At 41.9% G+C, this 27,077-nt stretch overlaps 3 protein-coding genes across 6 annotated transcripts in view; all 3 read right to left on the bottom strand.

Moving 5' to 3' along the window:
- Nucleotides 1-1,336: 1,336 nt before the first annotated feature.
- On the bottom strand, nt 1,337-6,112 carry LOC142885498 (acyl-coenzyme A thioesterase 3-like). Of its 2 annotated transcripts, none has more exons than XM_076022014.1 (4): nt 5,878-6,112; nt 4,034-4,496; nt 3,055-3,242; nt 1,337-2,236 (listed from the first exon to the last, which is right to left on the bottom strand). In XM_076022014.1, the coding sequence occupies exons 2-4, from the start codon at nt 4,494-4,496 to the stop codon at nt 1,628-1,630; spliced, it is 1,260 nt and encodes a 419-aa protein (XP_075878129.1). In that variant the 5' UTR covers nt 5,878-6,112; the 3' UTR covers nt 1,337-1,627. The 2 variants fall into 2 exon arrangements, with proteins under 2 accessions (XP_075878129.1, XP_075878128.1); XM_076022013.1 differs by lacking the exon at nt 5,878-6,112 and adding an exon at nt 5,198-5,253.
- A 341-nt stretch (nt 6,113-6,453) lies between these two features.
- Nucleotides 6,454-11,007, bottom strand: LOC142885497 (acyl-coenzyme A thioesterase 1-like). The gene is made up of 3 exons (XM_076022012.1): nt 10,054-11,007; nt 9,337-9,539; nt 6,454-8,417 (listed from the first exon to the last, which is right to left on the bottom strand). The coding sequence occupies exons 1-3, from the start codon at nt 10,589-10,591 to the stop codon at nt 7,812-7,814; spliced, it is 1,347 nt and encodes a 448-aa protein (XP_075878127.1). The 5' UTR covers nt 10,592-11,007; the 3' UTR covers nt 6,454-7,811.
- Nucleotides 11,008-15,346: 4,339 nt separating this feature from the next.
- Nucleotides 15,347-27,077, bottom strand: part of LOC142884130 (supervillin-like) — a 44,986-nt gene continuing 33,255 nt past the window's right edge. For all 3 annotated transcript variants that reach the window (XM_076019615.1, XM_076019613.1, XM_076019614.1), the window contains exons 28-41: nt 26,626-26,773; nt 26,379-26,524; nt 25,698-25,873; nt 25,112-25,277; nt 24,684-24,963; nt 23,534-23,685; nt 23,075-23,186; nt 22,260-22,467; nt 22,043-22,176; nt 21,241-21,396; nt 20,998-21,141; nt 20,172-20,293; nt 18,430-18,585; nt 15,347-16,224 (exon numbers count right to left, since the gene is read on the bottom strand). In XM_076019615.1, coding sequence (XP_075875730.1) covers nt 16,138-16,224; nt 18,430-18,585; nt 20,172-20,293; nt 20,998-21,141; nt 21,241-21,396; nt 22,043-22,176; nt 22,260-22,467; nt 23,075-23,186; nt 23,534-23,685; nt 24,684-24,963; nt 25,112-25,277; nt 25,698-25,873; nt 26,379-26,524; nt 26,626-26,773 — 2,187 coding nt within the window. In that variant the 3' untranslated portion in view covers nt 15,347-16,137. The remainder of the gene's footprint in view (nt 16,225-18,429; nt 18,586-20,171; nt 20,294-20,997; nt 21,142-21,240; nt 21,397-22,042; nt 22,177-22,259; nt 22,468-23,074; nt 23,187-23,533; nt 23,686-24,683; nt 24,964-25,111; nt 25,278-25,697; nt 25,874-26,378; nt 26,525-26,625; nt 26,774-27,077) is intronic.

Here is a 27,077-nt window from a genome sequence, read left to right as displayed (position 1 = left end):
GGAACATCCAGGTGCTCTTTTGCAAACTTCAAACGTGCAGCAATGTTTTATTTTTTATCTTTACAGGACGACCACACCTGTGGAAAGTCGCAAGAGTACTGAACTTTCTCCATTTGTAGACATTCTGTCTGACCGTGGACATATGCACATCAAGGGTTATAGAGACACTTTTGTAACCCTTTCCAGCTTCATGCAAGCCAACGATTCTTGATCGCAGATCTTCTGAGAGCTCTTTTGTGCGAGGCATGGTTCATATCAGGCAATGCCTCTTGAGAATAGCAAACACAAAACTGGTGTGTGTTTTTTATAGGGCAGGCCAGCTTTGACCAACACATCCAATCTCACCACATTGATTAGACTCCAGGTTGGCTGACTCCTGGCTCCAATTGGCTCTTGGAGAAGTCATTAGCCTCGGGGTTCACATACTTTTTCCACCCTACACTGTGAATGTTTACATGTTGTGTTCAATAAAAACATGAAAACTTCGAATTTCTTGTGCGGTGTTAGTTTAAGCAAACTGTTTGTCTAGTGATGTGACTTAGATGAAGATCAGAACATATTTGGTCACCATATTACGCAGAAATCCAAGGAATGCCAAAGGGTTCACATACTGTTTCTTGCAACTGTATATATACATACATACATTGTTTTTTGTTGTTTGTTTTTTTGTCATGGCCTGTGGCCTGTGTTATGACAAGTGATTTTCAACTACACAAAATTGGATCACACTATAAATGCCACAATGTGGCATCGAAAATCAAGGAATCAAGTGACTACACATTACAAGTGTTTTATCGATGTACTTACAAGTTAAGTATGTAATATTTGGAGATTCTTAGAATAAACAGCGACATCAAGTGGTTACATTTTAGATTGCAATGCTCAACCTCCCTCTCTCAAGCTTGCTAGTGAAGCTAACTGGGACCCTTATTGCTCTATGTATACTCTTATAGATAAATAAGAATCATTCTAAGGGTAGGAAAACCCAATGACATTTATTGTACTGTGAGTATTTTATTAATGTATTCATGGGCAGTATATTCAACTTTAGCCAATATAAAAATCTTATCCAATCAGGCTAAATATTACATACTGGATCTTTATGGCTACTGGCAAGTAATGACAAATGGCGTTTGTTTTCTTTTTATGTGTTTTTATTTCAAACATCTTCACAATGTTACATAATATTGTGAAGATGTTTTACATAAAGCAAACGCCAACACAAGATGAATTGCTTGTAGCTTTTGTTATCATAACACGCTAGAATATTTTTTTGTTTATTGACAAAATATAGACAGAAAAAAAAACATGGAAACGGCATTACAAAATTCCAGCCAGTAAAATGAAAGCTACAGCTATGTATAGAAGTACACACGCACATAAGGATTCACTTAACGTTCAATGCTGTTAACTTAGCTCTGTGCTGGTCTTTTTGTGTAGGAAACTGCTGAACACACAAGAGCAACGCTTCAGTGCCCACTCCAGGGGAACCTCAAACAGACAACAACACATCAGAACCAGTTGTTATAAGATTTAAGGTATGAGGGGACATTTATAGACAGACATGCTCTCATGATCTTGCGGTCATAAACTGTGATGGTCTTTTCCTCAAATCTTTTCTTTTAATTTACAAGCTGGCAGTTATATTTGGAGCATTAAGGCTGAGATAAGTTTTGAAGAACTTCTGGATCATCTCCCAGCAGTGGACTTCAGCTTCATTGTGAGCTTTCGGCTCCCCTCCCCACAGCACGGGAAAGCTGAGGAGACCGTGGAAGGCCGAAGGGCAGAACGGTCCAAATGGAGGCTCCAGCATGTGCCCTGCAGCAGCATAGCAAACACTTTCAAAATGATCTTTCCCATGTTGCCTCAGTCTGTCCACCATGTTCTCCATGAAACCCTTGCTGTCCCAGTTGAGGTCATCCGCCGACGCTACAAAAAGGAAACGACCCCCGGCTCGCTCGATGGGAACCAGGCTGCTCTTGTTCTCCTCCGCCAGCGGGTTGGTGGTGCAGTGTTTGATCATTCTAGCGCCTGACTCAGTGGAAATCACCTTGCTCAGGTCGAAACATATTGGCGAGAGAATGTGGCGTTTCTTGTAGTAGAGTGGAATGGCCACGTTAGCGCTGCTGCCATTGATCCAGACAATCGCTTCAATGCCAGAGACAAAAGAGGCGAGTGCAAGTGCAATATCTCCTCCCTTCGATCGCGATACTACACCAACTCCTTTACTGCCCACCTGAAAAAAACAAAAACAAAAAAACAAAAAACAATTGAGCCAAGACGGTTATACCAGAAAACAGGTGTTTGATTTAGAACTACTATGTGGAGATCTCCGTAATTATGTCTACTGTTGGCTCAAATCTATGCAAACTTGCATTATCTAAAAATGGTTTTCATCCATTAATCTATTTTCAATACCCATTTCTTCCTGCACTCAGGGTCACGGGGGTCTGTTCATTGCAGGGCCAGTTCATTGCAGGATCACATAGAGACAAACAAAGACAAACAACCATTCGCACCCACACACACACCTCCGGTCAATGTAAAAAGGGTAGGTAATATAAGCATAGGCTTCAGCCTACACCTTTTTCGTCAATATAATTTTGTAGTTGCCGTATCCTTTGTTATCTGTTTATTTGTATACATGCAATTATGACCGAATAAATTAAACTGAACTGAAATGAAATTAATTTAGAGTTCCCAATTCCTCTCACATGCATGTTTTTGGAGTGCGGGAGGAAGCCGGAGTCCCCGGAGGGAACCCATGCAGACACAGGGTGAACATGATGATGACTGAAGCCACGAGCTTCTTGCAGTGAGGTAGCAGCGCTAACGACTTCACCACAGTGTCGCCCCTAAAAATGGTTGTCTATTTTTAACAGGCCAAAACATTGAAAAAAAATCATGCAATGTACCTATTGACACCGAAATCTTAAAAAACTTCAATGAGCTAATATTTATGCATTCAACATGTGAGCCATACACTTCTTGTACTCACTTTTAGTATCATGTGAATTCAATAGGTTAATATGCCTGCAAATGACTCTCATTTACCTTTGGTTGCCTTTGTAAAAACTCTACTGCTTCTTCAAAGAGATCAAGATGTAACTCTTTGATGTTGTCAGTCCTGCCACTGAAAACCGGTACCGTCAGGACCACGAAACCTCTGCTGGCCAGCAGGCTGCCTCTCTTTTCCGACATAAAAGTACACAAGTCCAACACTGCAAGGAAAGGGCCGTTTCCTGGAGAAGGAGACGTCGGGAGACAATGTAAAATCCTGCTTCCTTTTGAAAGCAGAGTCAATTATAATGCACACATGTTGCAGTCAGAAATAGACTTTGACCACCTTTTTGAGGAAAAAGGTGAAAAACATTCTGCCCCAAAAAACATTCATGCAACATGCAACTACACATCACTCTGAAAGAGATTAGTTTTTAAGAAAAAAAATTACACAAATAAAGGAATTGACATAAGCTTCACTGGTGAAAAGTAATATTATCAGTATTGGTAGTTGTCCTATTGGTGGCAAAATAGTAACATTGCCAGTAGGAAGCTGGGACAATCCAGTGCGGACCACACTACTTATTGACCTGCCATCTATCCATGTTTGCACAAAATACAATTTCTTTGAGTAATTAGAACTCACGAGAGGTAAATACAAAATCAATTAGCTGTTGATGTTAATAATTATGTAATTTGTCATCTCATTAAAAATGCTCAGACAGATGAAAGGAAAGCATAACTGATCCTTGGCTAAACTAAGCTATCCAATCCTGCTTTATCTCTAGTAGCAAATGCAGCTATGCTGGAGAAGTCGGTTGCTCACATTATGACAACTAGCTAAGCCAGAAGATTTTCACCTGACATAGTGTTAGCGTTAAAGCATAAGCCATAAAAAAAGTTTCTACTTCAGTTTTCAAGTCCTATTTCAGCAAAAATAAAAAAAAAACAATTTAGCACTGGCCCACCCAAAACATACACGACTTAAGTATACATTTTATAACTTTACATATAAAAGGTGACAAATACCTACCAGGAGGAGTAAAGAGGACCCCCTGAAAACCGCCCTGCTTGATAGGAAGTCGACTGACACCCTCCGCCATCAGAAGCCTCTCATTGGTCGCCTCTGCCAGCACCCTGCCCTCTCCCTCCTCCTCCTCCTCATGTACAGAGAACACCACAATGTGTGGCAGTAAAGCTTGGTTCTTGTAAAAGTATTTGTGCTGCATGTCTGCCTTCATGGACCACAGCAGACCCATGGGTTCCACCCCAACATAGCTGCCACCGAGCGACGGGTCTCTCTCCAGGTCCACCTCCCCACCGTCATCGGCTGTGTAGGTGGCCGAGGAGCTGAACTTCACTCCCTTCTCGTCGGTGGATGTGGCCCTCACAGTGACCACCTGTCTGGCTCTCAGACCAGACACCTTCACCTGCACAGGCTCATCAAACAGGCACCTGGCGCTGGGCAGCAGTCTCAGTCTGACCTGCGATGACATCTGGAACACATAGCAAAGAGCAGCAGCTGTTAAAACACTCGGGGGCAGCAGCAACAGCAGATTGTTTAACTCGGTGTTTCTCAACAGGTTTGACTGGGTCGCAGCTTTGTGGCCAGTTTACCTTTTTTTTCTTTTTTTTTTTTAAATTTTCAAATACATATATTTAAAAAAAATGGTGGGCATTTATTCAATTATTCAATTCAATAATTTCAATAATTTATATACAAGACATTAAAGAAAGTGGGCTAGCGTTTTCATTTTTGTAATATACATTTGAGTGTGGTGCAATAAATTTGGGTTGTGACTTCATATGAAAAAGAAAACGGGTCCTGAGACTCCACCAGTTGAGAATCACTGGTTTAGCTCAATTCAGGCCAGATTTAAACGTGTTAAACTGGTTTCAAACGCAAGTAAAGTCAGTGACCTCGGAGGACCTCTCTTCAGCTTCAAGATTCTGTAACAGAGGAAGAAGGAGCAGCCTTTAAGTTCTTCTTTTTTTTCTGTAAGCACTTTGAATAGGATAGTCCATTAGAATACAGGTGGTACGGATTTAAAAACAGAGAAACGAAATAAAAAAAATCTACAAAGCCACAAACCAACATGGTTGTTTAGGCAGTCGATAACAATTCATTTACACTCTTGCAGTTATTTTGTTCCCAGCTCAGCGGACACTGCATACTGACTGCGCAACACAAGCTTACCTGCACTCGAAAACGCTTGACACTTAAAAGCGAACTGGGGTTGGAAAACGAAGAAGGCGCGTCTGATATGAATCCGCTCGCTAGTCACTTTCGCAACCCATGTGAACTCTGCTCTATATTTGCGTCCTTCTCCGACAGTCGGTGAAAGGTGTCGGTGACCTGACCACGCTAATTTTGTAGAACTGGTTGGAAAGGTTTGTAATCTCTGGACCTTCAGGGCAGTTAGTTATGATAAGAAAGTGTGAGGTACACATTTGCAAACGTCTCTTGACTGAGATATTCCGTGGTACCAAGGACAACTCACCTCTCGCGTAGTGTGCAAACAGCGCCGCAAATGACAACCAGTCGTTGTAACGCTGAACTTTGACCCGTAGAGGGCGTGCCTGAGACTGATTTTACTCTGCGCTGTTGTCGTTACCTCCATGTGAGGTTCAAGCATATATCTTTATAACGTCTGAATATTAACCAACTCAATTTGGAATGTTTAATTATGAAGATAATAGCCTGAATAAAAGTGCACTGTCTCCATTCTGAGTGTGTTTTGTTTTAAGCTTGCTTCGCGAGGCTGGTCAGGACCCACATCAAGGACTCCATCGACATCACTGTGGACCCCCATCAATAGGAAAAACCGCTCCACTGATGACGCCAGTTCATCCATCGGTGGTCCACACGCCCCTTACCCATCTGGAGAGCAGGAACTCCTACGTCCGTCTGTTCTTCCCGGATTTCTCTGCCTTCAATACCATCATCCCGCTGAGCCTGGTGCAGAAGCTCTCCTCGCTTGAACCGAGTCCCACACTGGGGAACTGGACTTCCTGGACTTCCTGGCCAACAGACTGCAGACCGTCAGGATCCACAACACCGTCTCCTCCTCCATCACCACAGCTGTCAGACTGTTGAACTCGAGCCATGCTCTGTAGTCTCCCACCCGCTCCCATCTCATTCTCTCTCGCACAAGTCACTTTCCACCATGTGTGCAATATTTTTTTCAACCATATGTGCAATATTTATTTATATATACTGTTCATTTTATGCATACTGTTCATATCTGGTCTGTTTATACTATATACACTGGTCATACTGTTGTTTATACCTAAACATACCTGTATATACACTTTCCTTGCATTTTTAAAGCATTTTTATTGTTTTTAACATTTTCATTTATTCAGGCTTACACTCGGACCTGAGTCCCAATTTCATACCACTAACGTGCAAATGTGAACTGGTATGACAATAAAGTTCCTAGAATCCTTAAACAGGGAACTTCAAATTAACCTTTATTTAATGAAAAATCACACATCATGCAGACAATTTTATATTGTGCACAATACAAATATACTACTTAAAAAATAAAATTAACAGCAATGTTCATGGAGTTTGTATGAACAGGCAATAAAAATATTCATTGAATAAATTTGTGCAGAACATGTTCTGTTGAGCTGGAGGTAAACTGGAGCAACTTCTCCAACATGGACTTAGCAGCAAGAGGTTTCTACAAAAGCTCAGTGAATCAAGAGGTTTCTTTATTTGGACTTATTTCCTGTAACGATTTACATTGCTTTGAATCTGCACAACGAATCTTGAAAAACCGGAGGCCCGTGATGTCAAAAATATTAATGGACACAGTTTCTTTAAGGGTGCAGGTTTGGTTCATATGATGAATTCGGACAGATGAGAGTCATAAAAAACTCAATTTCCATTATGACCTTTTCATCAGACATACGTAGATCTGTTGAATAATTTCCTGTCAACATTTCTGCAACTCTTTGAAATACATATATAGATTTTTATGTCGTTTTTGATGCAGTTGTTCAACATACAAATCATACTCTATATCAATGAAATTTAACGTATATGACAAATTTGGATGATTGTGAATAAAAGATGAAGATGTAATAGAGAAGTTACAGAAATTGTTGGCGACACAATGTGCCACCTGTGCTGTGGCAAGTGTCAGGGGGTCTCCACACAGTCTGGATTGAGGTGATCTCGACTGCATTGCGACTGTGAGCAGTCTGCTTGCTGTCCCTGTGTCTGCGTGGCTTCTCTCTAGGTTCTCCGGCTTCCACCCACACACATATGAAACAAATTGGGCACTCTGAATTGGCTATAGGCGTGTGAGTGCGAGTGGATGCTTGTGAACGTGCAATAAACTGGCTACGTGTTCAAGTTGTAACTCCGCCTTCACCTGAGGACAGCTGGGTTAAAGGTACAGTGTGTAAATTTTTTTTTAAGGAAGCCCGCCTGACTGCACATTTGGTATTCAGGCCACTGTCAGGTGGGCTTCCTTTAAAATATGGTGGTGCACGATGGCAGCTAATTAGGAGCAAGACCCTTATTGTTCCATGTATATTCTCATCTATATATATGAGAACCATTCTAAGGGTAGGACCAAATGACTTTTATTGTACTGTGGGTATACAGTACTGTCGTATTAATGTATTTATGGGCAATATGTTAAGCTTTTACCAATATAAAAATCATGAATCAAGCCAAATTCTACACACACCTTTAAGGCTCCAGCACCCCTGTGATCCTGAGCGCAGGAGGAAGTGGGTATAGAAGACAGATGGACGGTTGGATGTATGGTTGTATGAACGGACTCCAGATGTACCTACAGTTTAGCATCAGTGCGAAGCTCACAGCTCAAGTGATTCTTGAAGAACTCCTGGACCTTCTTCCACAAGTGGACTTCAGCTGCAGTGTGAGACTTAGGCTCACCTCCCCACAACACCGGTTTACCCACCAGACTGTGAACACTGGAGGGGCAGTACGGCCCATAAGGTGGCTCCAGGAAATGTCCCGCTCCAGGGTAGGAAACACACTCAAAGTTGTCTTTTCCGTGATGCTTGAGTCGTGCCACCATCTCGTCCAAGTAGGACGTGCTGTCCCAGTTAAGGTCATCCTCCGAGGCCACGAAGAGGAAACGCCCTCTTGCTTTCTCCACTGGTATCAGACTGCTTTTGTTCTCCTCAGCCAGGGGATCGTTTGTAACGTGTTTGATCATCAGCGCCCCCGAGTCGTGGACCACAATCTTGCTGATGTCGAACATCAGTGCCGAAAGGATCTGGCTTTTCTTGTAGTAGAGAGGGAAGGCCGTGTTGCCAGAGCAGCCATTAATCCACACGGTGGCCTCCACTCCGGGCAGGTGTGAGGCCATTGAGAGAGCGAGATCCCCACTTTTCGATAAAGATATCACACCAACTCCTTTACTGCCCACCTACAGACAAATATATCAACAACAAAAAAAAGAAGTTTCACAACGCATATTTTCTGAGAATATTACGGTTCAGTACAGTAGCACAGCGCCTCAGTGTGGTTTATCTTTCCATAGCACCTGGACTGCTTTGAGTTTGACTGTGAAATTTCTGGAATACATTTTTGACAGTCATGGTTCTTAAAAATCATAATTTTTAAAATAGGCAGTTACCTTTATTGGTAAATAGCTGGAAGGTACAAAGGAAGAAAATGACATTCCAAGCGGCCCTGAATACATAGAATACTATTTATTTACACTATGACTTTTAAATTATGTCTGTTGCTACAGGGCACAACCGTCAGTGAAACGTCTATGAGAATCTGTTTAATGGCAATTAGATTAGCAGATTATTTTCTTCCTGTTCCTCCTTTTTCTTTCTCAAGCTTTTAAAAAAAGCGACTTGTGGCAGCTGCTTCCCTCTGTCAACAGAGGAAAGATTTCCACATTCTAGGATCCACTTGTAACAGTTTCAACAAGAGGTTAGCAAGATGAATGCGTGAGATTTCAGGCATTATTCTACAGTCAGTTTCCCTTTAAGTTCCAAATACAAAGCAATCGCTGCAAAAAGGTAAAAAGGAAGCAACTCCGCCAATGACTGTCAGTGAATAAATCTGTAGGTCTTTATTAGAACTGGATGGCATTTTCACTTTTAGAGCAGAATTAGCGCTGCAACTTCCCTCAGGGCAGTTATGTGCAGCTGCTAATATAAGCCTTCGCACAATGAAGAACCCTAAAGCCGTATATCTGTGGCTTCATCGGTAGTTCAAATACTGCCTCTCACAGCAGTCCCAGTGCTCTGTACCTGATGAAAAATCCACAAGATCTGCAAAAAAAAAAAAAATTGAGATGAAATTCTTCGAACCTCACACTGACAACGTACCTTGTTTTGAATTTTTAAAAATTCCACCGCTTCCTCAAAATATTCCAGGTGGAGCTCTGCTACGTTTTTGGGCATGTCATCGTGGCCGTACAGCGCCAGAGCCAGAACCACGAACCCTCGACTGGCCAGCAGAGCGGCCCTTTTTTCAGACAGACCTCCACCCAACGTGTAGAGATCCAACACAGCGGGGAACGGCCCCGCGCCTGTAGGAAGCAGGAGACTTATCAAAGTGTGCATCAAACTGTCTGAAGGTTCTCAGTCGTCCGGGTCATCTTACAGTAGAAGTGTTAAGTTGGGGCAACTGTTGCCCCAACTTAACACTTCTACTTACATCAAACTACATTTTCTCTGACTGAATGGAATTGTGAGTATTTTTCTTCAATGACAGACACACAAACATTTTATTAGATGTTGTCTTTACATGTTTCAATGTAAATTTCTCATGGGTTGTAATCGTGCAAACTCATAAAAAGAACAAATACCAACTGCTGGATTAGGGGTCAAAATCTGACAGGTGGGTTACACCTCCGTAACACCAGCCGATAAAACACATCACACGATGCCACCTGCGTGACCTTCTGGGGAAGACGTAAAGTTCAATCAAAACACACGTCGAAGTTTACAACTGAAATATTTGTGTTGACTGCATTCTCTCTGATTATTATTCTCTGAACCTTAAATCCCAATAATTTAACTATAAATGACAAAACTACCCACCGGGAGGAGTGAACAGGATTCCTCGGATGTTTCCCCGCCTGACAGGAAGTCGACTGACGCCCTCCGCCATCAGAAGCCTCTCATTGGTCGCCTCTGCCAGCATCCTGCCCTCCTCCTCCTCCTCCTCCTTCTCCTCCCCATTCTCATGTATGGAAAACCTCACCACATGGGGATGCACAGAATTGGTCTTCTGGAATCTTTTGTGCAGGACGTTGGGCCTCATGGACCACAGCAGACCCATGGGTTCCACCCCAACATAGCTGCCACCGAGCGACGGGTCTCTCTCCAGGTCCACCTCCCCACCGTCATCGGCTGTGTAGGTGGCCGAGGAGCTGAACTTCACTCCCTTCTCGTCGGTGGATGTGGCCCTCACAGTGACCACCTGTCTGGCTCTCAGACCAGACACCTTCACCTGCACAGGCTCATCAAACAGGCACCTGGCGCTGGGCAGCAGTCTCAGTCTGACCTGCGATGACATCTGGAACACATAGCAAAGAGCAGCAGCTGTTAAAACACTCGGGGGCAGCAGCAACAGCATGTTGTTAAACTACCGGTAGTTTTAAAAACTAGTAAATCCAAAGCCATGCATTTCTCTAGATTGCCTGTCCCTTACATTTCCACTACTGAGGGAAAGTGCTTCTTAGTTTCTGGCTTGATTCCACACAAACTTCAAACTCGTCAGAAAACTCAGGATTAAACTAGGATTTTATTCTTAAAACAAGCAACTTTGTTTCTGCTGTGCTGCCAAAAGGAGACTTTTCTTGGCCTCCTTTCTTCCTATGATTGATTATGGTGATGTTCTTTATATGCATGCCCCTGTTGCATCAGATACTGTCTACCATTGTGCTTTGCATTTCATTCTGAACCCTAAATCTCTCACCCATCACTGTCTGTTATATGAAGGGTCTGGTCTGACATAACTACATTAATGCAGATGGCTCCACTGACACAATAAAAAAAAAAAAAAAAAAAAAAAATCTCTAAAGCCATTTTAGGCCATCTCCGTGGATTTTTTTTTTGTTGTTGTTCTCGGTTCCTCATGTCTTCACTGAATTTGGAAGGGATGCATTTGGCCATCATGCCTCTTCCAAAAAAAAACTGAAATTGTCTGACCTTGTTTCCTTGAGAGATGTTAAACATTTGTTACAGTCTGTAAAATCACAAGTCTGTAGCTGTTTTAACTGAGGTGCTATGCACTGCGTGCATTTAATGCATCTATGCTTTGTTGTGCTTTTGTAACTTTCGTCGCTGCCTTCTTTTGGCCAGGGCTCCCTTGTAAAAGAGATGTCAATCTCACGACTTACCTGGTTAAATAAACAAACAAACAAATAAATCAAACCCTCTGTGACTCCCATGCAGTCACTGAGGTGCTGCATCTTCTCTCTGAAAAACCAGCTGCAGTTATTTTCCAACTGTGCTCTGTATGTCGAGCGCACATTATCTTCTGCCCCAGTAACTCACCACTTATTGTCTATGGCCTCAGTTGTCGGTCTAAGGTCAGTGAACAAACTGTTTGTGTAGCAAACATCAGCCCATGACGGGAGGTTGCTCAACAACTCTACAACATCGGAGACATTTCAGCCTAAAGACTACAACACGTTCCTTGTGATTATTTCTATTTCATGGAGAACCTTGACAGCTTAAACCACAATTCTCAACTGGTGGATCGCGACCCACTTTCTTTCCCCCTGAGAGAGAGAGAGAGAGAAAGAGAGAGAGAGAGAGAGAGAGAGAGAGAGAGAGAGAGAGAGAGAGAGAGAGAATGCCGTCCAATTATTTTGCAGGACCCACAATTCAATTTAATCATTTCAATGATTAATTTACTAGACATGATAGCACGTGGGCTAGCGTCTTTATTTCTCGTGGGATGAATTTAGGTCGCGAGGTCATGATAAGCGGCGGGGGAATGTGGGTCCTGGCACTCCACCAGTGGCGGTTAAACGACTGGGTTAAACGACTCCGATAGAGAGAATGACGACCGATAGCGAGAATGACGATCGAAGTTCGTAGCCTATTAACATGAACGTCGCCGCCATAGCAACCATTCTGCATGAGCGATTAAACGGTGACCGGCTGGAGTTGACTGCAGCCGCAGGCGGCGGAACCGCCTGACCTGGCTGTGGAGTGAAACTTTGGCGACTTGCCCGCGCGGTCAGGTTGATTTGTAAAACTTTTCACAGTTTTGAGGTACAGCGTGCAAGACAATATGGCAATGTAATGCTTTGCTTTGCTTTGCTTTGCTTTGCTTTGCTTTTAAACGAGGACGGAGGGGCGGTGTGGGCTACTGACCTGTTAGCTGATCCCGGTTCCTTCCTGCCGCTGCTGCCCACTAACTGAATTCTTCGTTTGTACGGCATATTGACCAGCAGAGGGCGCCTCACACAAAGAGGTGTTCACAGTCGAACGCTCGTGGGACACTTTGAAACGTCAGGAGGTCAAAATGAGAGTTTATAAAGTAAATAAGTAAGTAAATTTTTCTCCGGCGCTGATCAGAATGATCTTGTACCACGTGCATTGTACTTCTATTAAATAATAATAAATAATAATTTAAAAAAAACAGCACAGTCCTACTTAATACATTTAAGTAGATTCAAAGATTGTTGTTCAATTCAATTAATTGTTATGCAGATAGTTAAAAAATAAAATATAAAATACATTGAATAATGATCAGGGCGGTGAAGGAGGACAATGCTTGTCCTCATTCTTGTCACCACTGCTGAGGATCCTTGATCAAGGCCCCTAAAGCCCCACTGACTGCTCACTGTGCATGAAGACATAAGTAAATAATTGACTTTTAGTATCTTCTGCCTGCTGAATCCCTCGATACTAAAATCCCTTTGCTCCAGAACCACAGAGCTCCTACCGGCAAGCGAGACTCCCTCTTTTACTTGACATATATACACATAGATCCACAATGGCCATGCAAAGACAAGCGCGCACGCATGCATATCCTGGCTTTGTATTTATGCAAAGACATTTCATGAGGTGTTGTGGGTGTCTCTGGCTGCAGCGTCTGGATGCTGCCAGGCATCTATCTATCTATCTATCTATCTATCTATCTATCTATCTATCTATCTATCTATATATCTATCTATATATCTATCTATCGATCAAGTTCAATGATTTTAATTTCTTTGCCTCAAGGTAATTTTTTGTAGTTCATAATATACTACTTTTTAAAACAAACAAATCCCAGACAGCAATGTTCATGGAGTTTATATGAACAGGCAACACAAACACACTTTTTATGGACTTATTTTCTCTAATGATTTGCATTGCTTTGAATCTGCACTATGAATCTTGAAATATTGGAGGTCTGTATTGCCAAAATATTAATAGGCACAGTTTCATTAATGGTGAGAGCCACTCTTACAATGACAATTGAATTTGTAAGTTTGACACCCAGGTCAAGACTGGTGAAACATCTCACAAACATGAATAATAAAGCCCATTGGCTCTACAGCACCACCTTAGCAACAACAGACCCATTCTTAGCTTGGCTGATGTTTCACAGAAAGTGTTAGAAATCCATGCAAAACAATTTGACTTATCTGAATGAAAGGAGCTTGTTCCTGGAATGGGGTGGCCCTCTTTGCTGTTAGCTGGAGCTAGCTAATTGTTACTTGCAGCAGTGATCAAGACTTACTTTTTTGGAAGAAAAAAAAAATTGCATATGTTTCAAGATCTCCTTCTGCTCAGCTCAGTCTGGTTGCCAAGAACTGCAAGCCCATCATGGAAGCGTGCACGCCTGCTATTCTCAGCAGGCAAGCGGGAGTCACCGTTGCCGAGTTCACAGAAAACAAAACATTGTGAAGGATAAAAACTGGTATCACCTGTTCATTATTTGCTTATTTGAATCCACTAAGTGGCTACTGGGGTTAGTCAGTCATGGCCCCACTTGCCTTTACTAAATAACTATTTAAAATAAAACACGAATGAACACTTAATGAACTAGAACATCAAAATGGTGTAAAAAAGAAGAATTAAAATGATGTTTTACACATACTAATCAAAACCTATGTGACCTGCCTCTTGACCTGACTGACCTCTGACTCCTCTGACCCTGAGATGGGCTCCCCAAACATGTCACAGGACTCGCCTCCACAAGTGACAAATACAGGTACTACCCAGAAAATTAGAATCTCCTGAAAAGGTTGTTGTATTTCTGCAATTCAACTTAAAAGGTGAATTTGACACATTATATAAAGGAATAATATGCAAAGCAATATATTTCAAGTTTTTATTTCTTTGGATTTTGCTAATCAGGTCTTGCAGCTTAAAAAAAACCCTCAAATTTTATTATCATTTTCTGAGTTTGTGGGTTTCTGGTTTTAATAAGCTGAAAATCTTAATCAGCAAAGTTACAGCAAGGAACTGCTTGAGATATGTCAATTTGCATGTAATGGCTCAATACAATTTGTTGGTTTCATCTTGTAGGTTAAATTGCCAAAATAAAACAACTTTCACTTGACATTCTAATTTTTCAGGTAGTACCTGTATGTGTGGGGAAACGAGGCAAAGAAGTGCCCAAGCAGGTTGGAGAAAAGTTCTAGGTCTGGTGTGCAATTAAAAATGATCAGCACGAATGAAAGGAGAAGTGTTGACAACAGTGATGGGTGCAGTGATGGGAAGCGAGGCACTGAGGGGAAGACAGGAGACTGTCAAAATGTTAAGCTCCTCTTTGGCAGTGACCAGGATGGATGAGCTCAGGAATGAAGACATCAAAGAGAATTTTTAGATGTTTTGGAACTGAAGCCAGACTGAGATGGTCTGAGATGGGCGTGTGCTGTATAGAGGAGGGACAGTGAATACATTAGTAGCAGGACACTGAGGTTTGATCTGGCTGCCAGGAGACCTTGAAGAGGACCGCAGGAGATTTATGGATGTAGTGGAAGAGGACATGAAGATGTAGAATATAATTGCAAAACCATGTTGTGAGATGAGTGTTATTATTTATTTGTTTTTGTTTGTTTTTATGAATCAGTCTTCTGAGGAAGCTGATCCACTTCTCCTAGCGGTCCTTAGCAGCACTTTCACAGAAGACCTAATATTCAATCAGGTTTGGGACAGCAAAGTACATGTGGGTTTGGGTTGTATACAAGTATGATAAGCAAGTTCAGTGAAAATAGTTTAAATCAAAATATGTTGAAATCTGTTATAGCCCAAACATACTGGTGGTGTCTCCTGGGTTATATAAGTTACATAGTGTGAGTGTGATGGAATTGTATTTTACCTTTTTCAAATTGAATAAGGCCTCTAAAAAAAAGAAGTTAGGGAATAGAATGACATCTGGTTTGAGGAGAGCATTACCGTCTTTTTAATTCACTATGTCATTATTATATCACAAAGAAGAGATTTCCTTTTTTAAAAATGCAGACTAGAACTTCTGTATATAAACTGTACACAAAAAAAAAAAGCAAAGGCACAATACATTCCAAACGGAGCCGCTGCAAAGAGTCGGACCTTTGAAGTTGCAGCTTTGTGCTTTTTCGAAGCCCGGCCTCGGCTGTTTCCTATGAAGCCTGGCAGCATCCAGACTCTGCAGCCAGAGACACCCACAACACCTCACGGGATGTCTTTACTTAAATACAAAGCCAGGAAGCACACACACACACACACACACACACGCACACGCACACGCACACGCACACGTTACGCACAATCTCACCACTCTCACTGACCAACTTTATGTACAACTGCACACATACACAACAGTGGCATGGCACTCTGACACCAAGCGTCCTCACTGGTCGAGGTGTCTTCAGCACCAACACCACATCTGACCTAAAGCTCAGGAGATCAGGGGACTCCGTCCCTAACTCCCTCGTCTTCCTGCGCCTTCATCACCATTTCATTTGCTGATGCAATGACAAAGCATTTAGAAAACACGACTACAAGCAAAGGCAAGGGCACGTCATCCTTTTTACTGTCTGTCTGTCTCCCATGGAGTCCTGTCCAAAAACGTCCTCATGTTCATCAGCACGGGGGTCACATGGCATTTCACACATTTCATCCACCTCAGCTTGTCCACTTTCCATACACTTGGCGTGCAGTCTCTTGATTTAATTTCTTTTAAAAAGCGTCTCAAAACAGTCCTTTAGCCTTCTTCAGGTTCACTTGCTTCCACCCCGGTAAACTTTCATATTCCTCTCTGGTCATCTCCAATGCTTTCTGTGGGGAGACAAGAGGAAGGCATGCAGAGGATCAATGATGACAGAAACTGGTTGTTGGTTGGCTGTAACTGTTGTGATGCTTGAAGAGCTTAAAGCGTTTTTTTTTTTATACTGTATATCTTTAAGTAGAAGAATCATTTTTTGGGATATCCTCATGAATTATTTTATTAATTTCAACCTGTGTCGACAATGACGTGCACCGTGTTCAGTACTGAGCCCACGTCAGAACAAACCATGCCTGCACACAGTGAGTCAGAGTGCGTCACTGCTTCGTGTGGGTTAGCATCTTTGTTTAAACTTGGACAGAAAGGATTGTGTGCGAAAGAAGGGGCGCAGCGCGTCACAGAGTGCAACTGTAGGTGCACCTCACAGAGGCCCATTGAAGAGGAGAGCAGAAGAACGATGGCTGCACAAGTTCTTTTTACAAAAATGTAAAAGCTATATGTATGAGTGTGTGTGTGTGTGTGTGTGTGTGTGTGTGTGTTTATATATACACATATATAGTTTTCACATTTTTGTACACATTTATGTGTATATACTGTATATATACATACATACATGTATATATATACATGTATGTATTTATGTATGTATATCTATCTATATCTGTGTACAAAAATGTAAAAACTATATATGTGTGTGTGTATATATGTATATGTATTTATATATATATATATATATATATATATATATATATATATATATATATATACACACACACACACATCTATATATATATATATATATATACATATATAGATATAGGTGTGTGTGTGTGTGTGTATATATACATATCTATATATATATAGATATGTATATATATCTATATCTATATATAGATATAGATATATATAGATATATAGATATATACACATATGCATCCATAGAGGGAAAGACAGCCTCTTCTCTGAGTGAAAGAGCTTGCTTGTCGCTTCCAGTTTTGCAGGCAGCTGCGTTAATAGAGGGCAGAGTTAAATTCACCATGGCAGAGATGCTGCGATGGATAAACTGCTGATCATAAAAATCTTTTCTGGTGTCATTGTGCAGCCAGTTCTTAACCGACGGCACGCTCAGAGGTGAGACAGGAGTGACTGAGAGGAATCCACATCAAGCCGGACAGTAAAGAGAGTGCTGACGTGCTGGAGGGGAGGAGGAGGAGGTGGCTGAGCTCTTACCTGGAACCAGCTATGACTTTGTCTGCGAAGCAAGAGTTAGATGGAGTTAGGATGGACGCCGAGAGGACGAGGTGATGCAGGTGAGAGGCCGCACGCCTGACATTGTTGTGGCTGCTGTGATCAAATGTCAATTCAGGGCAGCCAGATTTACACCATTGAATCCATGATTTGATGGAAAATATGTCAATAAATGGGCAAATAGTGTGGTTTTTATTGTGACACATTGACATGTAAAACGACGTTTGCTAATTTTAAATTGTATCTTAAAAAACCACTTGGCAGAACAATTCTGCGTTTCTGGAGTGTGTCTGGATCAACCACCATTGTACGCACCAGGCCCAGGTGCGCAACAGGCCACATATCCTATTACATAGCATCATAATGCACAGCAGAACCCCGCAACCCTGTGTGCACGAGGAAGCAGGTAACAAAAATAGATGGATGGATGGACAATACATGTGAGTGTATTTTAGTAAGTCAAAAACCAAAAATAATTGTCTTAAAGGACCAGCATTTAAGTTCTATTGGTGCCTAATGGTAAGAAAGTCTATTGCAAACAAGGTTGATGTTAATCCCTGCTCCTGATGCCCCGCTTAAGATCCATTAGGCACTTAAGGCTAATGGCTGCATCCATCATCCATACATATAAACACTTATTATTAAGATAAACAGTTAATTATTTTGAGTGACTTAAACTCACTAAAAATGCTCACATGTATTTTTCTATTCCAGTCTTCTTCCCAAAGAACCCTATGAAACTTCCAAAACTGGGCCTTTAATGCTCCTGACCAGACCTTGGGGGAACAATAGAGTGTGAACCAATGGGCTTCAATTTGGCTCCAAAATATTGAAATTAACTTGTTTTGCACAACGACAGATAATTGGACTCATCCGAAAGAGAAAGTTTTAAACCAGGCAGGCAGCTGATCCACCCACAGCATCAGACAGCCTACAGGGACCAATAAAGCATCAAACGGGAACTGAACAGAAACTCAGGCTCATTTTCCCCAACCACCACCAGTGCTGACCTCAAAGTCCTGGTCGGACAGGTAGATCTCCAGGCGCAGCGGGTCCACGCCCTCGGGGAGCGGCCGTGCCTGCAGCTGAGCCAGAGGGAAGATGTTCTGGCAGAGGCGGGCCAACACGTCCTCCACCAGGATGATCTGGTTACACACCTCCGCCTCCTGCAAGCACACAACACTGCATCAAGTCCTTCACATCACGTGTCCTGTTTCGGCACCTGACCTTAGAATGTGAAAAGTGTGGGTCAGCCGAGGCAACCTTTAAATTCCGATTATAATGATATGTTTTTCTATATATTATTACTGATCTCATTATTATTATTATTATTATTATTATTATTATTATTATTATTATTAATAATAATAATAATAATAATAATAATAATAATAATAATAATAATAATAATAAAATGTCTGTATATTTTTTTTCCTTTTGTTCATCCCTTCTTTATTTCTTACTTTTTCTTATTTCCATCTTATTCTCACTAATGTCTGAATGAATGCAACATAGTTTGTTTTTTGTTTTTTATTGTTTTTGTTTGTTTGTTTTGTTGCTACTATTACTGTTACTATTACCTGTTATATCCACATTATTATTATTGGAGCTTTTGGTCTCCGTTGTATGTCAGTTGTCTTTATGTATGTAGTAATAATAAAACAATTTAAAAAGAAATTTGAAAAATGCAAAGATAAAGGTGTAGATGCACATTTACAAATTAAATCCTGTGTAGTTCTACAATTGTTTTGAATTTCAGAATGCACCTTATGTGCACTATCAACCAGGTGACAGGTAAACTCAACTTGACCTTTGCTAAACTTGTGGATGCAGACAGACAACCGTTCATTGTTTCGCTGATTGCAAAACATTGTGTTCTGTAGCGGGGTGATGAACTGCAAAAATCACAAACACTAGTGTGTAATGCAGGAATCGAGCTCTGTCAAGGTCACGCTGTGCACATTTTGACGTCATGGGTGCAGGACGACGCCTTACGAACCGGACACATGACAAGTTATTGAGACATTGAGACATTGTTGTGTTACAGCCGCCACCGTTACCCAACACTTGTGTTTCAATCAGCTGTTTGAAATGAAGAAATTACTGTTGTATGTTTCCACTTAAGTTACACTGACCGTATGTCCTCTTTGACCCAGACATCTCCTCCTTTTGGGTGCTAAAGTGATGCCTTATGTACCACTGAAGATAAAGTGCTGCACTGGCCCTCCCCCTAAGACTCAAGAGAGGGATGGATTTTGTTTCAAGGCTGAATGCTCTATTATCACAATCAAGTCAAAAGAAATCTGACTGAGGTTTTTATTGGTTGTTTTGAATTTAATTTCCAATTCAAACAGAAAAGGAAAAACTGAAATAAATGTGTGAAATTTGATTTGATTTATAAATTATATATATTGGTAAGATGAAATCATTTTAAGTTATTTTTGCAGCATCTCCAAGCTGCCCTCTTTTTTTGGGGGGGTGGGGGGGGGTCACCCTTAAATATCCTAGTTCTATAATATAAAACCACTGTGAAAAACAAACTTTTAGGATTTCTCAAAAATTTCACCTTAAAGTTAAAGGGCAACAAGCTGTTGTGTGAGTAGTGCGTAGATGAATCCGATGGGTCTTGATGTATTTGACTGTTGCTCACCCTCTCAGTGAATTTCACCTTAAAGTTAAAGGGCAACAAGCTGTTGTGTGAGTAGTGCGTAGATGAATCCGATGGGTCTTGATGTATTTGACTGTTGCTCACCCTCTCAGTGATCTCAGCCACGTCCTCTCTGTGTTCCCAGCTGGGGAACATGTTGGTGAAGGTGAGCGGCTCCAGACCAGCGTGAATCAGATACGACTTCTGGGGTTTCTTCTCGTTCTTCTCTGGAGGAGGAAATTAGTGCACTTGTTTAGACCTCAAAAAATGTTGCCGCGACAACAGGATTTTGTCATGGCAGCGCTTCGTGTCTTTGTGCCACAAGGGGGCCTCTAGGTGAAGCATTTTGGGGGTTGTTTGTTGGAAACAACATTTCTTTGATAAATTTTACAGTACGTCTATATACATACCTACAATACAAAGCCTTACATTATTAATGCTGAGGGATTTTCTTATTTGATAGATAAAATATTTAATACAGAAATGTATTTCATAATTACTTCATAAAAACAATTACCACATATGTGTGCTGACTCCGCGTGAAGCCACGTGTGGACAATCCAGCTACACGTTTTGTAATTAGGGAGAATGCTCACCCTAAATCAGTGTTTTTCAACCACTGTGCCACCGCACATTATATAATATTTTTAGTTGGTGCTGTGCGATGGGATTTTTTCAATGTAAAAAAAGGTTTGATAAACACTGCCCTAAATACCTGCTTGAATGTTCAAATAAACCAACGAAGAAGAAGGTGGATGAGGTATCCAGGCTTGCGTGCGCAAGCTACCGCAGTTCATTGGCAAGTTCGGCAGAGAGACAGCGATAGAGCGCTGCAGTCTAAAATGTAACCACTTGATGTCGCTGTTTCCTCACAAAATCTCAAAATATTACACACTGAACCTTCAACAGGGATTTGTTTAGTGTCCATCACCTTTGCAGTACTGCAGGACAGTCTCCATGGCGCACTTCCTGTCCGCGTCCCAGCGGATCCGAGCTGAGCCGGTGCTCTCGCTGTCCTGTGGCCACCAGCCCTGCCACAGGTACACCTCATGGAAGTTGTCCACCAGGAACAGAGCTGCAAGAGGAGGAGGGGTCGTCGCGTGAAGCGATTGAGTCAACCCGACTCAATCTCAAAACTTCGAAGAGTTGCATGTTTTTGTTTTTGTTTTCTTACCTGGCTGCAGTGCATTGTACAAGTCCTCCTGAAGGAAGGGCAGAGAGCTCACCAGGTCTGGAGCTCTGGACGGGTGGAACGATTCATTGGCCATAAACTCTCCGGATGTGCTGCACAGCTGGAAAAGCCTCGGGGTGAAGTTGAATTTCCCTGGATCTGAAAAAAACAAAACAAATCAGATAATCAGTGGTTGACTCTGACCAGAATTTAGTTCAGCGAGGTGAATTATTGATTCACAGTGCAAACATCTGATTTTTATGAATAATTTAATTGTACAATTTCACAATTTTCTGTGTGATTTTGTTTGTTTTGTTGGTTTGTTTTTTGCTACATCAGAAAACAGGCAGGAGAAAGGAGATTTTTTTTTTGCAGTAACCAACTAACTGGACCCTTTTATGGGCAGTTCAGTGCAGCATTTCACAACCAGTGGGTTGTGACCCAAAAGTGAGTCACGGGTCTGTTTTGATTAAGTCGCAGCTTTGTAGCTTTGTGGGCAGTTGAAGTTTTTTTTTTGTTTTTTTTCTTAAGGAATTTTATGATATATGTATATACATATATATATTAAATACAGTATATATATTTTTTTCTATGCAGAGCATACAATATGATTAAATAATTTCAATTGATCTAGACAGCTAGAAAGTGGCTGGTGATTTTAGGTTTGTGGAATAAATTTGAATGCTGTGGAACAAAATTGGGTCGCGACCTCATTATAAAGAAACAAAAGTGGGTCCTGTGACTCCACCAGTTGAGAACCACTGGTTCAGTGGATATAAGAACATAGAGGTACAACACATGGCACCTTGCAGCATGCAGTCGTAGGCCTTTCTGTCTTTTCTCCCTAAGGCCTCCCAGAAGCCAGGGGGCTCCATGCCTTCGTCGCACTCGTGGATGGTCACCTTGCTGCTGCTGTGCAGACCTGCCTCCAGGGGGCATCTGACACAAACACAAGCTTCAATTACACAACTGCTGACCTTGTTTCCCGTCCTCACAGCACCCTCTGAGGGAATTCAACTCACTGCTCCTTGATCTTGTGCGCCGCAGTGTGTCCGACGTTGCGCGTGTGCAGCTGCGTCTTGCAGCCGTGCCACAGGTAGATGATGGCTTTGTTGATGTTGAGCAGGATCATGGAGGCCCGAGAGCGCAGGCTGCTGCAGTGGCAGGCTACCTCCAGAAGGTGGCCCTCCACCGGCACCTCGCCCCTCACGCAGTACAGGCGCCATTCGCCTGGACACCGACCAGGGAGTGAAGACAGACAGGGGAGTTGTTGCTCAGTAACAGCGGAACACAGGCATGACAAACAGGCTAATACTAATGAACCAAAACACAAGACAAAGTGGCAAAGTGAATAGCAAAAGTCAATTTGAAGCAACTGAAACCCCCAAGCTCCATCAGAGACATTTCACTCGTCCATATAAATACAAATGACATGTAGGTTTAGGAAGGTTTTGATCCAAACAAAATATATTAAACTCACAGATTAGTTATGGAAAAATATACAATGATATGTTGATTATTCTGTGTCAAATGTCTAACCCAGAATAATCGACAAGCATTTTTTTTTCTCTAATTCGTGACATTAAATCAAGAATCTTATCGGAGTTAATGATCAACCGTCCTTGGCCACTGTTTGGTGTTCTTTTAAGTGTTTTGGACCTGTTAAGGGCCATACAGCTCCACATATTACTTTATATCTATAATATATAATGCACAGTATAATGTATATTCCAAATTTATTACACCTCCTGTATTTGATTTAATTTTAAAATTGTCCTGAGGACACTGAGCAACCTTGCTGTCTATCTTTCTTCCAGGCGAAGGCAAAAGGACCTACTCTGAGTGTTCTCCTCCTCCTCCTCCTCCTCCCTTTTGCCAGCATGGACGATCATGCCTCCGTTGAAGCACTGCAGGAAACATGGAGGCTCCTTGCCTTGCTGCACCTGGACCTAGGACACAGACAGAAAGAAGCCAAACAGTGGCTTGCTTCAGAAAACCAGCAAGAGAATCCAAGAGAATGGATTATTGTGTCAGTTTGGGACTCTTTTAAGCATCCATATAGATTTAATGTTTGTTTTCCTTTCTTATTCTATAAAAATTTTATTTTATTGCTTTTTTTTTTTAATTAATTCATATATATTCTTCTTTTTCTCTTAGCACTGCATATGCTCGTGGTTATGCTAATTTCCCCGATGTGGGATAAGTAAACTTAGACTTTCTTTATTGTCATTTAGAAAAGAAACACAGCATTTATTCATTTCACAACAAAATGTCGCTGCTATTCATTCTAGTTTACCTGGCCTCCTCTTTCCTCGTCCAGCTCCACTGTCATTAGCGCTGATGTCCCCTTCTCGCTGACGGAGCAGTGTCGGCCCTGCCAAAAGAAGTAGCAGCATTTCTCCTTTCCTGGCCCTGTGCTTCTTGTTTCGGGGTTCTGCCTGCGACCAACTGACAAACAGGAAAAAAAGAAACATTTATCCAAACATCCAATAAAAGTGGAACTCACTATTAAGCCACATGGAAAACAGCATCCTTCATTAGTTTACTGTTCAAAGGCTCAAGGTCACAGAATAGTATTTATTGCTCTGTACATACAGTACATACAGTCTCTGCGTATTTCACTCTGTTATGTAATTTTTCCAAGAAAAAAATTATTTCTTATACAGGTTTATGCTTTTGAAATTAACACACATTTTGTTGTTGAATTGAAAACACTTTTCAGAAAAAAAATTTCATAGGCCATGAAAGAAAAATCAACCAGTCCAACGGGTTTCTAATGTTGATTTTTAAGGTCCATTGTGTAATGTGCGTGCAAATGGTTGTTTGTCTCCATGTGGCCCTGTGATGAGCTGGCAACTTGTCCAGGGTGTCACCCTGCCTTCACCCTATGACAGCTGGGAGAGGCTCCAGCAGACCCCCCTGACCCTGAGTGCAGGAAGCAGCGGGTATTGAAAATGGATGGATGGATGGATGGATGGATGGATGGATGGATAGATGGATGGATGGATGGATGGATGGATGGATGGATGGATGGATGGATGGATATTGATAAAAGCTTAACATTCTGCCCATAAACCCTTGAAAACAGTGTATACTTCTCCTAGAACAATTCATATTTCTATATAAGAAAACACATAGATCAAAGGATCTTGTTCCTAGTTAGATACCATCTTGCACCGCAATATTTCTAAGGAAGCCTGGTGTGGACAATCCAGCTGCCTGACAGCACATTTCGTATTGAAATTAAACGCTCGAGTCTTCAAATAAACCAACAAAGAAGAAGGTGGACGAGCTATCCAGGTTTGTGTACACAGGTCACCGTAGTTCACTGGCAAGCTCAGGAGAGGAAGGGAGAATGAAACCACTTGATGTTGCCGTTTCTTCTCAAAATCTCCAAACATTGTACCTGTAACTTTTAAGAAAAGAAGACCCTGCATAAAACTTACCTGAGGTGCTAATCATGTACTTCCACTTGACCACATAGGCGTCTCCCTCATGGAACTGACCAATGCTCTGCCGTGGCAGTCGACTGTAGTCAAACTCCAGAATGTGCCAGACATCCACTGAAATGGTGCTGATCTCCTGAATCCTCATATGGTCCTCGGTCTCAACCTGGCCGTAGCCCCGGCCAACATTTACCCCGTCGATGATTGTCGAGACGGAGGACTGAAGGACAGGCAACATCAGAGCGGCGTCGTAAGGCCGGCACTCTCTCCTGGGTGCTTCCTGAGTATGCCAAGAAGGGTCAGAGATCAAATGAAGGAGTGAGAGGGAACATGGGTAAAATGGAAAAGCTTGCAGGCAGAGGTGTTCAACTAGTACTGTCCTTTAAAAAAACAAAAACATTTTGGCTGAGGTCAGCAAAGAAAGTTACCAGTTTCATTGGCACCCTCTGCTCTGCTGATCCAAGTTCACCGCCATCTTTTGGAGACGCCAGCTTCGCCTCAGTCCAGTCCAGGAATTTCTCCTTGAACAAGATGGTCTCATTGTGCTCTGTGAGCCGGCCAAATATCGCCCAGTCAGGTCGACCCTGGCCCTTCCTTTCAGAGATAGTGGGGGAGGGGCACACATAAATAATGTCAATTAAATTGTAACTGCATGGTACCAACGTACCAATTTTTTTTATAATTCAATTTATCATTAAAATGACACACAAGGAGAAAAAGCTTATTGCAGTTCTACATTAAACATGAATAGTGAATTAAATGACTGTGAAAAGTAACTTGTGCCCTTTTTTTGTGAGGATTATTACTGGCAGTACGGTAGTAATAAAAAACTTTATTTATAGAATACTTTTAAAACAGTGTTTAGAGGCAAGAGATGAACTGAGTGAAGTTGCGGTTAAAGGTGGGGTAAGGATCAGTAAGGGTAAGAGTCAGGTCGTTCAGAGAAGAACAACTAAAAATGTGAAATGTAAATGCTCACAAAGACAGAGAGAGAAAGCTGAATGTCTTTCTCACCGGGGTATGAGTGTATTGCAGCTTCCGGGGTCCAGCGGGTTGATATCACAGCAGGTGTAGTCGAACACCCCATTCCAGAGGTGTTTGGCGAGCTGGAAGGCTACTTTCCTCTGAGCGAGGGTCACCTCTTTACCGTGCCACACGTACACCTCACTGCCAAAGTCGAAGACCAGCACCTGCGGTAAGCCACGCAACAGCACAATAGGAGGAAGCCGAAAGCAGAGGTGAGTCATTTTCGATCTTTGTTTGTTTACCCATGGTAAGTGGTGGTTGTTGTTTCAGGGAGAAATCTGTGAAACTCAACATAAACACAAATTAGAGTCTTCATTTTTTTCTTGCAATTTAGTTCAACAAAAGAAAATAACCCGGGGCTCCTATCAATATTCACACCAAGTCAATTTCTGTCTTTATGCCACCAAATTAACAATATAATTGAGGTTTTTGGCTTGTTTTTGGTTGATAAACAGTCAGACGTTGGTCCAAAATTGGTTCGATTATGGTGTGATGCAAAGCTAAATACAGAAAAATATAGTTAATGCGACTGTGCATACTGCTGTCAAAAACTAGTGAAGAGTGCACGGGTTTGATAAAGAAGGCCAGACTGATAACTTAAACAGAATTGGCCGCCTGTTCTTTGTATTGGACTAACATAAGCAGTTTGAAAAGAACAACCCTGCTCACCTCCTTTGACTCTAGCAGAGAACTGCGAGGAACTTTCCCCCACTCGTCATCATCGGGGACCAGTTTGTCATCCAGCAGTCTGAAGATGCAGTTGGTCTCCACGATGGCGCTCTCAAACTGCTCATCCTCTTCGGGTGGCCCTGCCGCTGTAGCCCCATCAAACAAAGACAGAAATACACCATTTAGTGTGTACATTATTCAATCATTTTTCTGAACCATGCGTGACAAAAAAGGACAAATATCTCACACTGGTATGCAGTGTATCCTCCCAGAATGCTCCAGAAGGCTTGAGTGTCAGGACCCTGTGGGTTCACCCCTTCCTCAATAGTCTGCACCTGGCCAGCCTTGCAGCCCATGTCCTTCTGTGTCTGGATGTAGGTGGCCAGATCTATCGCCTGCAGGAAGGCAACAACTCCGTCTCATATTTGAAAGGCAGGAAGACGAGCTATTCTTCAGGAAAATGCCAATACCCTCTCACAACTGAAATCCCCGGTGTCCATCTCAGCTTGTATTATTAATATTGTTGTATTGTTTTTGTTGCTCACAATGGCAGTGATAAAAACCAATCCTTGTCTCATACTGGGAATAAACAGTTGTGCTGCAGGCTCAGCAGTCAATGACACATGAAGGACAGCAAAGGAGGACACATCTTGTCTTCAGCAGTTAAAAATGATTCATATTTTTTATGACTATGTTTGT

The sequence above is a fragment of the Nelusetta ayraudi genome, unplaced genomic scaffold (genome assembly GCF_046127955.1).
Source record: "Nelusetta ayraudi isolate G7.1 ecotype Tasmania unplaced genomic scaffold, CSIRO-AGI_Nayr_v1 ptg000011l, whole genome shotgun sequence".
Lineage (NCBI taxonomy): Eukaryota > Metazoa > Chordata > Actinopteri > Tetraodontiformes > Monacanthidae > Nelusetta > Nelusetta ayraudi.
The sequence above is the reverse complement of the archived record's forward strand: the minus strand, read 5'-3'. Positions and strand labels throughout refer to the sequence as shown.